General features: G+C 44.4%; 1 protein-coding gene across 3 annotated transcripts in view; it reads left to right on the top strand.

The window, feature by feature from the left end:
- The window catches only part of LOC123514820 (repulsive guidance molecule A-like), an 85,057-nt gene that overhangs the window by 42,877 nt on the left and 29,680 nt on the right, over positions 1-12,500 (top strand). For all 3 annotated transcript variants that reach the window (XR_006677706.1, XM_045273037.1, XM_045273038.1), the window contains one exon: positions 3,681-4,150. Coding sequence is in view for 2 of the 3 variants with exons in the window: in XM_045273037.1 (XP_045128972.1) it covers positions 3,681-4,150 (470 nt within the window). In the remaining variant the exon portion in view is untranslated. The remainder of the gene's footprint in view (positions 1-3,680; positions 4,151-12,500) is intronic.

The raw sequence follows: 12,500 nt of genomic DNA, 5'->3' as shown, positions 1-12,500 counted from the left end.
TGACCGTACCTTGAGACATCCAGACCTGTGAAGACTCCTAGCGTGGTTTCAAGGCACTCGCATTCGTACACACCAGACGAGGTTCAGGTACACTCCAGCCCCGCCTTCAGACCCTCCAAGACATTTACTGGATCCACTCAGCCAATTTCCATACTCTCCAGACCATCCCGAGAGCCGCCCCAGACACACCTTCCAGGTTGCTCTCCGCATTTATGGTTCCTCATTCACGCCAATCTCTTGTCCAGGAACTTTCCAGGAATATTCCATTGGGTCTCCAAGGGCTTATGAATTTTCCAGACTTCGCAAATGGACGTCACTGAACCTTAAAAAATTCCAAAACCTTCAGTAAAAAAAAAGGAAGAAATATTCCGTACCCTTGGAGTCATTTTCCAGGTTTCCGTGGTATTATTCCAGCTTCCCGCCTGGAACTTTTTTTTATTCCAGGATGCCAAAGAGTTCCCTTTTTCCTTCTTCCTGACACTCCCTTTCCTCCATTGTCCATGCATTTCCTTCTTCTCCATCTTCCTCTCTTCCTTCTTTCTTCCCTCCTCCGTCTGTCCTTCCTCTCCCTCACACTCCAACTCTCCCTTGCAAGTCGAGTTAAGTGAGTTGTTGCTTCCCAGATTGCGTTTTCTTCCTCCTCCTCCTCCTTCTCCTTCTCCTTTCCATCATATTTTTCTCCTTTATCCTCAATTCCTATTTTTCTTTCGTTACTTCTTCGTACTCCAGGATTCCAACGCTTTTCTTTCTTTCTTTCTTTTTTTCTGTTGTTGTTGTTGTTGTTGTTGTTGGTAGTGGTGGTGGTAGTAGTATTGTGTTAATTATTACTAAGACCCCTCCTTCTCCTCCTCCTCCTCTTCCCCCTCCTCTTTCTCCTCCTGCTCCTCCTGCTCCTCCACCTCCTTCTCCTCATCCTTAATATTATCATCATCATTATTACCTTTATTATTGTTATCATTATTATCGTTACTATCACTGCCATCATTATCATCATCATCATTGTAATTTTCAATGTCAATCTTCTGTTCTCTTCTATTTTAATCATGTTTATCTTATGTCTTCCGTCCCTCCTCCTCCTCCTCTTCCTACTCCTCTTCCTCCTCCTCCTCCTCCTCCTCCTCCTCCTCCTCCTCCTTCTCCTCGGCCTCCATTTTACTTCATCTTTCTTCTCCTTTTCGTCGTCCTCCGTCTTTCTGTGCGTGTTTTTTTTTCTTCTTTTTCTTTTCTTTTGCTTTCAACTCCAAGACACTTTACTTGTCTCTTTACACTTCGTTACACCTTCCTTTTAGTTTAACTTTCCATCAGGACGGTTTTCTTTTATACTACAGCTTTTCATTGTGTGTGTGTGTGTGTGTGTGTGTGTGTGTGTGTGTGTGTGTGTGTGTGTGTGTGTGTGTGTTGTCTTCTCTCTCTCCGACTTTCTGTTCCATTGCGTTCTATCTCATCAATGTTTCTCATTTTCATGTATTTGTTATTGTTTTGGTTTTGGGTTTTTTTTCATTCACCTCAGACGCATTCCTGATTGTTTTCCTCCTCTTAGTGAGCGTATGTAAAAGTTGCCTTCGTTAGTCCCACCAGCGTTTGTTATACTTGTTAATTATTTGCGCGGGGTCTCGAGTTTGGGAGCATTTCAGTGCCAGAGTCATTTCTTTGTGGACGGATTCCCTTTGTGTTGTGCGGCTGCCTGGTGGTGGATTTGGCCAGAATAATTGTGGCCTCTCTCTCTCTCTCTCTCTCTCTCTCTCTCTCTCTCTCTCTCTCTCTCTCTCTCTCTCTCTCTCTCTCTCTCTCTCTCTCTCTCTCTCTCTCTCTCTCTCTCTCTCTCTCTCTCTCTCTCTCTCTCTCTCTCTCTCTCTCTCTCTCTCTCTCTCTTTCTCTGTGTGTGTGTGTGTGTGTGTGTGTGTGTGTGTGTGTGTGTGTGTGTGTGTGTTCATGAGTGTTTTGTCCTGTTTATCTCTGTCTGTCTTGTCTGTCGTGTTTGTGTGTGTGTGTGTGTGTGTGTGTGTGTGTGTGTGTGTGTGTGTGTGTGTGTGTGTGTTTCTGTCAATCTATCTCCATTGCTTTTAGTTCTCTGTGTCATCTCTCTCTCTCTCTCTCTCTCTCTCTCTCTCTCTCTCTCTCTCTCTCTCTCTCTCTCTCTCTCTCTCTCTCTCTCTCTCTCTCTCTCTCTCTCTCTCGTGTTTGTTTTGCCTTTGAGCCCTGACCGTCAACCGTCTGTGTTTGTGTTTTGTTTGTATTCGTGCTTCCCTACAAAAAAAAAAAAAAAGGAAAAAGGAAAAAAGAGGAGAATGCACGCTTTGTATACGTTCCAGGTCAGCGGCTTTCAATTCCAGAGTGATGAAGCACGTTTTCCAGCCACACGCCTTCCCTGTTATCCTCAGTGCAAACCGTTTGTATTTCAGCGCTACCAGAGCTGACTAGCGGCTGCTTTCCAGACTCACTGCAACCTAATTATTCCGGGAACGGCGGTGTTCTCTTTCTCTCTCCCTCCCTCTCTCCCTCTTCAGCCCTCTCTCCCTCTCTCTCTCTCTCTCTCTATTTCGCAGTCTCTCTCTCTCTCTCTCTCTCTCTCTCTCTCTCTCTCTCTCTCTCTCTCTCTCTCTCTCTCTCTCTCTCTCTCTCTCTCTCTCTCTCTCTCTCTCTCTCACACACACACACACACACACACACACACACACACACACACACACACACAGAGAGAGAGAGAGAGAGCACATATAGTCTCTCATGCAACTGTGGTGGTGGTGGCGGCAACGTTAGTGATAGTGGATTTCATGGGTGGAGTAAGGACAGGGACGAGGATATGGATGGAACGTTGGAAGGGTGGAAGGGGTGGTGGTGGGTAGGGTATTGGATGGGGTGTTTGTAGAGGTGGCAGAGGGAGTGTATGAGTAAGAATAACAGTGGTGGTGGCGGTGGTGATGATGTGAGGCTGAAGGGAGTTTGTGTAGTGGTAGAGAGAGAGAGAGAGAGAGAGAGAGAGAGAGAGAGAGTATTACTTGATTTATACACAAAAAAAAATGACATAAATAAGCACTCAAGGGTCATTCGCCGGTCCTGTGAGGCGGCGATATGACCTAATGGGACGGAGCGTGTTTTGTGTTCGTATACGCCGCAGTTCCTCCTCAAATGGCGCGTCCTGGATAACTAAGAGGGCGGGAAAGGCCCTTAATTGCCATGCCCATTAAGGGGGACAAAGAAGGCGTCTCTTGATGGGAGGGTTTTTCATTATTATTTTTTGTCGTTATCTTCTATGGAATAATTTCACTAGTTATATTTCCTCCTTCTGTTCTCTATATGTAAATTGTTCCGTCTTAACACGTTACATACTCTTCTGGTCGTTACCTTCTACGGAATAGTTTTCGTGGTGGTTCCGTGTCCTCCCCTAGGCTTTCCTCATAAAGGTTTCTCTTTTAACACCACGTTGAGGCTGTCTCACTGATGTTAGTATTCTGTATGCGCGTCCAATGTCCAGACCTTTAATTGAATCTTATAACTTGGATGGAGTGAGACGTTTTGTTTACAAGAGACAGGCAGACAGACTCGCCAACAGCTGAGTGTTTTTGGCTGTTCTTCATACACATTGAATAACCACAACATTCACTCCCTTCATAATCATTCTGTTTTTTCTTCCCTGCTTATGACCCTGCACTAATGACACCTTGGTGCGTGTTTTGCAGGCGTGGGCGGGGAATGCGCGGGCTTGCAGGCGTGCCTTGACCCCTACGAGCAGAGGTACGTGAAGCCGGAAGCCACCCCAGCCTTCTGCTCCCTGGCGGCGCAAACGTCGGACTGCATGAAGTCACTCGCCAGCTCCTGCCGCAGCGTCTTCTCTTACGAGACGCGGCGCGGCATGCTGGAGAAATTCATCAACACTTATGACTGTGCCACCATCCTCGCGAACCATCGCCCATCGCCCACCACGCCCCAGGACGCCACCCCTACCACCGTGGAAAAGTGCCAATACAGGGGCACATCGCCGCCCGCCCACTGCGGCCTCTTCGGCGATCCGCATCTCAAGACCTTCAGCGGCGCCTACATGACGTGTGGCGTGGGCGGGGCGTGGCCTCTGCTGGACACACCCGCCCTCGCCATACAGGTCACCAACGAGCAGGTCGGGCCGGACAACCACGCCACTGCCACCACCAAGGTCAGTGATGGGACGCTGGAGGCTGAGTGAGATGACAGGGATGGGGAGATACAAGGGATAGTGTGGAAGGAGAACTCGCTAGGAGATTACAGTTGTATGGAACGTGATGGGCGTGATGGGCGTGAGGGAAGGAAGCAGAATGAAAGGGAGAGAGTTGAGTGTGCGCGATTAAGGTTGCGGAAGATTGATGGGAATTATGGGAGTGATGGGATGCAAGGGAGGGAGAGAGAGAGAAAGAGGATCTGAGCGGGAGATTACAGCCCCACGTGTGTGTAACAGGGGTGACGTGTCAGAGTTATAGCACGTAAAAGGGAGGAGACACGAGGGAGTAAAGGCGGGGGTGTTACTGGGATAGCGAGGCGAGGCGAGGCGAGAGGCAGGACGGCCTAGCTAAGAGGCTTATCTGCTCGGGTCGTCCTTCGCAAACAATCGGATTTTCCTCATCTTGAAAATCCAATAAAAGCTCAAACACAGCACACAAACAGACAAACCCAGCAGTGATCGCACGGAGGGAGAGAGAGTGAAGGAGTAAGGGAAGAAGAAAAGTGTGGCTAACTGCTAGTAATTGTGGGATTGTTCTATTGTAAGTGCATCCTTGAGAGAGAGAGAGAGAGAGAGAGAGAGAGAGAGAGAGAGAGAGAGAGAAAGAACCTGTTTGGTTGCCTTGCTGAGTGGTGATTGGTAGAGGCGATGAGGAAAGGCTGGAACTGGCCAATCAGAAAGGCGAGAACATTACGTACCGGATGGAGGAGAAGGAGGAGCAGGAGGAGAAGGGGTAGGAGAAGGAGGAGGAAGAAAAGGCGGAGGAGGAGGAGGTGAAGAAGAAGAATGTTAGTCAGTTAATAGCTATGCAATAAATCAGCGGACGACTGCATTATGTCTTGTCATCATAATTCAATATTAATTCATTCGACGAAACTTAAAAATAAAAATTAAATGAAGAAAACGACGTTACCTTTGCAGCGTAGCGAGAAAAAAAAGAAGGAAGAAGGTATTTATTGGACATTTACTGCTTGTATTAGTAGTCAGTTATATAAATAAATACATGTTCATTCCTCTCTTTACATTTGTATTTTTCATATTGTCGTCTATTAACGTGACAGGAGTTATTTCTTTGATTCACTTATTTCATTGAATTTTATTGAAGCTTCAAACTTTATCCTTGCACAGTTCATTCTTTTAATGCATCATTTTCTACGTAGCATTCCTCAAACAGTGATTTTTTTTTTTTTCATTGCGTGTACGTACAAGCGCCATTTCAATAACTATTATATTTTTTTTTCAAGACTAATTATCTTTTTTATCTGTTCATATCATGTAACATTATATTTAAGTATCTGTATATCCCTCCTGTTACATTTTTTTTTTTTTTTTTTTTTTTTTTTCTTTTCTTTATCTGTTGCATGAAAACTGTTTTAAGTAGCGCACGTCTTTCCTTTTACCGTATCGCTATTTTGTAACGTTTAGATGTTTTTTTTTTTTTTAATCTCGTAATACTTTTAATATTTTTTTTCTTAAATTTCATAACATGTCCATACAAACTCCTTTTCAAAAACTTTATACATGATTTCTTAGATTTTTTTTCTTATTATTTTTTCATCTAATGTGATACAATATTAAACTTCTCAACGTTAGGTTTTTTTTTTTTTCATATACATTTCTTTCTTCTATATTCACATTTTTTTTTTCATTCTCACTTTTATATACAACCGCCATTTCAGTAACTTTTTTCTATATAATTCCTTTAATATATATTTATTCCAATCTATTTATTCATCATATTATGTCATGATATTTCGGTAATCGTATATCACTACCACAGGCTTATTCTTTTCTTCCTTTTTATCAATTCTATCGCTACTATTTAAAAGAACTGTACATCTTATAAATTAACCATAACGCTATTTTCTCTTCGCTACTTGTAACCTCTCAGGAGCTAAATTGTCCAGCCCTCTGCACTCTTCCCCGCTGTGTTCCTGGGAGCGGCCGGCAGTGGGAGAGGCCTTTTTGTTTATATACTTTATATTCTTACTCAATGTTGTGTCCTTGTTCAGGCTTCCCAACACTTAAAAATAAAAAAAATAAAAAGATGGAGAATAATCGCACAAACCGTCACAAGTGTTCGTTAATTTGCTAGTCAAGGCACTACTTCCATTCATTGCGCTCCATTAGTTGGTGATTCCGTGCAATGTGTATCTAGAAATGAGGTATATTCTTCATTTCCTTTCCATGTTTTGTATTTTTTTTTTTCTATATTTTCATCCTTTTGTACTCCTTAACTATTTCGTGCCACTACATTCCTTCCAGTGTTTCTCCCTATCATGTTATACTTCTCTTCTTTCTTTATCTTTTATTGTTTATTCTTTACATTTCCTAACAGCATGTCCATTCTTTTTCCATTGTTCTTTCTTTCCCATTTTTATTCATTCCCGTGTTTCTCTCCCTCTCACGTTATCTCTTTGTATCATATTTACATTTTATTCTCTCTCTCTCTCTCTCTCTCTCTCTCTCTCTCTCTCTCTCTCTCTCTCTCTCTCTCTCTCTCTCTCTCTCTCTCTCTCTCTCTCTCTCTCTCTTGCATTCCTTAGCACTTTTTTTGCTCCAGTATATCTTCCTCTCCCACCCTGTTGACCTTTGACCCGCCTAATAAAGCGAGACCGGCTATTACCTCTGTGACGGGAGGAAGGGACGGGGCGGGAGGGAAGGAAGAAGGGACGGGAGGGGATAGAGGAGAGATACGGGAAGGGAGAGATGGAAGAGGGAGGGGAAGTTACATGGGAGGAGTCTTGAACTGCGAGCCTCTGTGACAGGTGATCTCCTCCTCCTCTTCCTCCTCCTCCTCCTCCTCCTTCTCCTCCTATTCATCCTCATCCTGTTTATTGCACTGCTTTGCTATTTATACATTCATGTTTGCATCTACTCTTTTATCGGTGAAGTTACGTAACCTTGACGATCCATTGGAGGAGGAGGAGGAGGAGGAGGAGGAAGGAGAGGACAGGTGTGGTGGCCTCGCGAGGACAATAACGTACCTGGGTTGTGTTTACTTTGTACACTGGCCTGGTCTCTCTCTCTCTCTCTCTCTCTCTCTCTCTCTCTCTCTCTCTCTCTCTCTCTCTCTCTCTCTCTCTCTCTCTCTCTCTCTCTCTCTCTCTCTCTCTCTCTCGTTCGTTCGTTCGTTTCCTGTCTTCCTTCGGACATTTCTATTTTTTTTTTTTTTCCATCGCTAAATCCTCCTCCTCTTCCTCTTCTCCCATCTCTACCATCATCTTCACTACTACCACTACTACCTTCACTACTATCACCACCACTACCACTACTACTACCACTTCCCCCTCCTTCCATCCATCCTTCACCTTCAACTTTCCTCCCGTCTTTCCCTATCCTCAATACCCTCCCCACACCATTTCCCTCCCTCCCTCCCTCTCCCCCATCCACTCTACCCTTTCCTTCCCCAATATTGCATCATTCCCCACCTAACCAGCCTCCCTCTCTCCCTTTGCATCTCCCACACCTCTCCCATAACCTAGCTTACCTGTTTCCACGGCGTTAATTAACATCCCCCCTTCCTCCCCCTCACGGCCCCATCGCTCACCTGTATTGATTCAGCTGGATTCATCACGTCTTTGTATCTATTCATCTTTCTCTCTTCTCTCTTTTTTCCTTTCTTTCCCCTACTCGTCTTCCTCCTCCTCCTCCTCCTCCTCCTCCTCCTCCTCCTCCTCCTCCTCCTCCTCCTCCTCCTCCTCCTCCTCCTCCTCCTCCTCCTCCTCCTCCTCCTCCTCCTCCTCCTCCTCCATACTTCCTTCGTGACATCCACACAATGCCTGTCTGATCTGTAATTTTTCTTCGTTGCCTTTATTATTTTTTTTGCCCTCCTGCACCTCCTCCTCCTCCTCCTCCTCCTCCTCCTCCTCCTCCTCCTCCTCCTCCTCCTCCTCCTCCTCCTCCTCCTCCTCCTCCATACAGGTAATTATTTCAGTCTTCCCTCGCAGTGTTGGAGGAGGGAAAGACGGTCTAAGCTCTCTCCCCTCCCACTCTACCTCTCCCTCTTCCTCTCTCCTCTTCCTACTCTCCCTTCCATTCCTCTGTGTCCGTCACCGCCTTTGATCCCCCCTTGCTCCTCCTGCTCTTGTTCTTGTTATAGTTTGTTGACCTTCCAGCAGTAACTAGTGTCTTATTACATACCAGGAGTAGTTGTAGTAGTAGTAGTAGTAGTAGCAGGAGCAACAGCAGTAATAAAAGTAATAGTACCAATAATAATTTTAATATCAATAGAGTTCATGATTTTTCGTTTAATGTATTAGTGTCACGTTACAGGTAATCGGAAAGGTCATCTGGCTAACGGCCCTGATTATGCTTCCAGTACTGATACATTAGCAGAAACAGCACTAACAGCACCAGTACCAGTAGCTGAATGTATCACAGCAACAATGGTAGTAGCAGCAGCAGTAGTAGTAGTAGTAGTAGTAGCAACAGCAGTAGCAGTAGCAGTAGTAGTAGTAGTAGTCAACAGTGGTAATAGTTATAGAGACACGTGCCCACATCACTTCTCGCACTCTCCTCCATTCACCATCCCCCTCTTTCATTTTTTTTCCATTCCTTTCTCTCCCCCTTTTCTCTCTCTGTCTCTCCCCCTCCGTCCCTTTCTTTCAACGAGCTATTCCCCTTACTCTCTTCAAAGCCTTATCCCCTTCTTCCCCTTCACTCCGGCACTCTCCCTCCCTCTCCCCGATCCTCTCTCCCACCTCTCTCGTTCCTCATCAGCAAACCAAACCCGGTCCTTGCATATTTTTTAGGTACGTTCTGGATATGAAACTTCGAAATTCAGGATTTTTAGTATAATGAATCTCTTGGTCTGATTCTTAAGCTTCAACTTGGGTCAGAGAAAGAGCACCTTTGTACTAAGGACGGGAGAGAGGGAGAGGGGATAAGAGGAGGCGGGAAAGAGAGACGGAGAAAAGGCAAGAAGAGGAAATATGAGAGAAGGAAAGAGAGGGAAATAGAAAGGAAGTAATGGGTGTGAAATAAGAGAGAAGGAAGAAAAAAAAGGAAAGAGGAAGGGAAATAGAAGGGGAGGAAAGAAAGAAAGGGAAATAGAAAGGAAGTAATGGGTGAGAAATAAGAGAAAAGGAAGAAAAAAGGAAAGAGAAAGGAAATAGAAGAGGAGGAAGGAGAGAAGAGCGAAAAAGGAGGATAGGTAAACAGAAGAGACACAAGCATGGAGGACAAGGAGAAAAGTATGAGAGGAAAACAGAATAAGGATAACAAAAAAATAGGAAGAAAAGAGTGAGATGAAGATAAAATAAAAAAGGAGAGGAAAGGATAGTAACCAGTTGTAGAAAAGAAGTGAACGAAAGGAAAATTGAATGAAAAGAAGGAAATGAGGAAAACCAGAGTAGAAAAGGAGTGGACAGATATAAGGAAGCAAGAAAAAAACTGGAGACCAAATAGGCAAAGAGAGAAAAGGCGAAGGTAAATAAGAGGGAAAAGGATGAGAAAGGAAGTGGAAAGGAATGGAAAAATAAAACCATTGAATATCAAAAGATGTGAAGAGAGAGAGAGAGAGAGAGAGAGAGAGAGAGAGAGAGAGAGAGAATGAAAAAAGAGGAAATGAAAAATGAGAAAGGGAAGGTAACAAAAGAAAGATAAAAAAAAAAGTAGAGAAAGGAAAAAGAGATCTGGAAAAAAAAATCCTAATCGAAGGTATGAATAAAAACCGAAGTATTAAATCTGTCCTGTGATTTGAATATATCGTGAGGGGGGCCGATTTTTTTCCTTCCTTTCTTTTCTGTTTCATATTTCCAGCGCGGGATGGGAAGTGGGATTTGAAAAAGAGAGCTGGGAAAAAAACGAGAGAGAGAGAGAGAGAGAGAGATGGAAAGGCAAGTTGGGATAAAGGAACAGCCATTATTCAAACTCTCTGGTCCCTCAGCACTACTGTTCAAAGCAGACAAAGATGATCAACAGTGTTTCTCCCGGTAGTAACATGTAAATAATGTTAATGCATCACTAGAACAATAAAAACGCCTTCAAAAACCGGTTCACTTCAACTGGAGTATTATGAAAGTAGAGATGTTGCGCAGAGGTGTTTTTGAGATAGAGGAGAAGACTGGATAGAATAGCAGCAGTGATTGGTGAAGAGGAGATTGGGGTGTAATACAGGAAAAGAGTGGTGGCGAAAGGCTCAGAGGAAAAAATAAGTAGAAAGGTAGAAAGAGAAACAAAAAGAAAGGGGGAAATCATTGTTTACTTATAAAATTCTCTCTCTCTCTCTCTCTCTCTCTCTCTCTCTCTCTCTCTCTCTCTCTCTCTCTCTCTCTCTCTCTCTCTCTCTCTCTCTCTCTCTCTCTCTCTCTCTCTCTCTCTCTCTCTCTCTCTCTCTCTCTCTCTCTCTCTCTCTCTCTCTCTCTCTCTCTCTCAGTTGTGTATGGCAATCTTATCACGAGGTCCTAACACTCGTATCACTCTGCTGGAGGAATGACCCACTAAGTCCCGCCCCTCGCAGCATCTCCCAGACCCCCTTCCCTTCCTCCCCGAACAGAACTGTGATGATAGAGGGAACGTCACCCTTGCCTCTAACCCTACCACCACCACCATCACCACTACCACCACCACCACTGCCATTTACGTAACCGTGGTGATACTGGCCACTGCTTCGCTCACTTGTTTTTTTTGTCCCTCGTGTGATAGCTGGTATCGCCAAGACTCATTGCTTTTTCCTTGTGTTAAAGTTATTGGCTTGGGTTTTTTCCTCGTTTTCTGTTTTTTTCTTTCTTCGTCTCTTTTCTATTCTTTGATTTTATTTTCCTTGTGTGTGTGTGTGTGTGTGTGTGTGTGTGTGTGTGTGTGTGTGTGTGTGTGTGTGTGTGTGTGTGTGTGTGTGTGTGTTTTGGAGTGCACTTTTTTTTCTTTTATCTCTCTCCATGTAGTGGGTTGTTTGTCTCATTTTGTTGTTGTTGTCGGTGATAGTGATGATGATGATGGTGTGTGTGTGTGTGTGTGTGTGTGTGTGTGTGTGTGTGTGTGTGTGTGTGTGTGTGTGTGTGTGTGTGTGTTCTTTTCCTTGTACTTGTATATACTAGTTTTACTTTTTGTTAGTTTGCTGACTCATTTTGTCTGATAGATTATGTTTTGTTCTTTCTTGTTCTTCTTCCTCCTGTTATTGTTCTTGTTGTTGTTCTTTTCTTCTTTTTCTTCGTTATTTTTTTCCTCGTGTACTCTTTTATATATTTTTCTTGTTCTTCTACTAGTGCTCATGTTTTCATTGTTCCTCTGTATCAGTTCCTCCTCCTCCTCCTCCTCCTCCTCTTCTCCTCCTCCTCCTCCTCCTCCTCCTCCTCCTCCTCCTCCTCCTCCTCCTCCTCCTCCTCCTCCTCCTCCTCCTCCTCCTCTTTAAACTCCTCCACCTTGAACTGCATCTCCATTCCTTCCTTCCATTGTAGGATTAATTTTTCCTGTCTTGAATCCGCGTTCCTTTCCTAGCCCAAGCCTTCACCACCACCCCACTAGTGCGCATTATCCCCTAAGTAAGCTAAAGACTCGTATTCACACTCCTTGTAACACCCAATTCACACTTTACACTTTCCTCCACCCCAACATTTTCATTATTCTCCATCGTTATTAGATTTTCTCCCATTTTCTTCATAACTTTTTGGGATTTTCATATTCTTAGTGAGAGAGACAGAGAGAGAGAGAGAGAGAGAGAGAGAGAGAGAGAGAGAATGTTAGGTGAGGCTTGCATACCTGTCCCTTTCCTCTGTTTCTCTCACCTCTCACCCCTTCCCTACTCACCTGGGTAGGACGTAACGCGCACCTGCTAATTACTGGAGACAGGTATTAGTTCCCCCCTTCCCTGCCTGGTTGCCTCTCCTCTCCATTGCTCTCTTGCTCTCCCTCGCTCCCCTCCTCCTCTATAACCTTCCTCCTTCCCACCTGTTGCCTGTGACTCTCTCATACCTTCATTTCTCTCCCTCCCCCTGCTCGTTCCTCTTTATGTAGCTGGTGGCTCGCTGCTGGAGATACAGTACGTATATACAGTACAGTACTCTCTCTCTCTCTCTCTCTCTCTCTCTCTCTCTCTCTCTCTCTCTCTCTCTCTCTCTCTCTCTCTCTCTCTCTCTCTCTCTCTCTCTCTCTCTCTCTCTCTCTCTCTATCTATCTATCTATCTCTAGCTATCTGTCTATCTATTTATCTATCTCTCTGTCCATGTTTGTGTGTGTGTGTGTGTGTGTGTGTGTGTGTGTGTGTGTGTGTGTGTGTGTGTGTCGTGCGCAGTCATGTGTATTATATCAGTGTATCTGCGTCATTGTTTTTATCAGCATTGACGTGCGTCTCTCTCTCTCTCTCTCT

This window comes from Portunus trituberculatus, chromosome 38, assembly GCF_017591435.1.
Source record: "Portunus trituberculatus isolate SZX2019 chromosome 38, ASM1759143v1, whole genome shotgun sequence".
Taxonomy (NCBI): Eukaryota; Metazoa; Arthropoda; class Malacostraca; order Decapoda; family Portunidae; genus Portunus; species Portunus trituberculatus.
The sequence above is the reverse complement of the archived record's forward strand: the minus strand, read 5'-3'. Positions and strand labels throughout refer to the sequence as shown.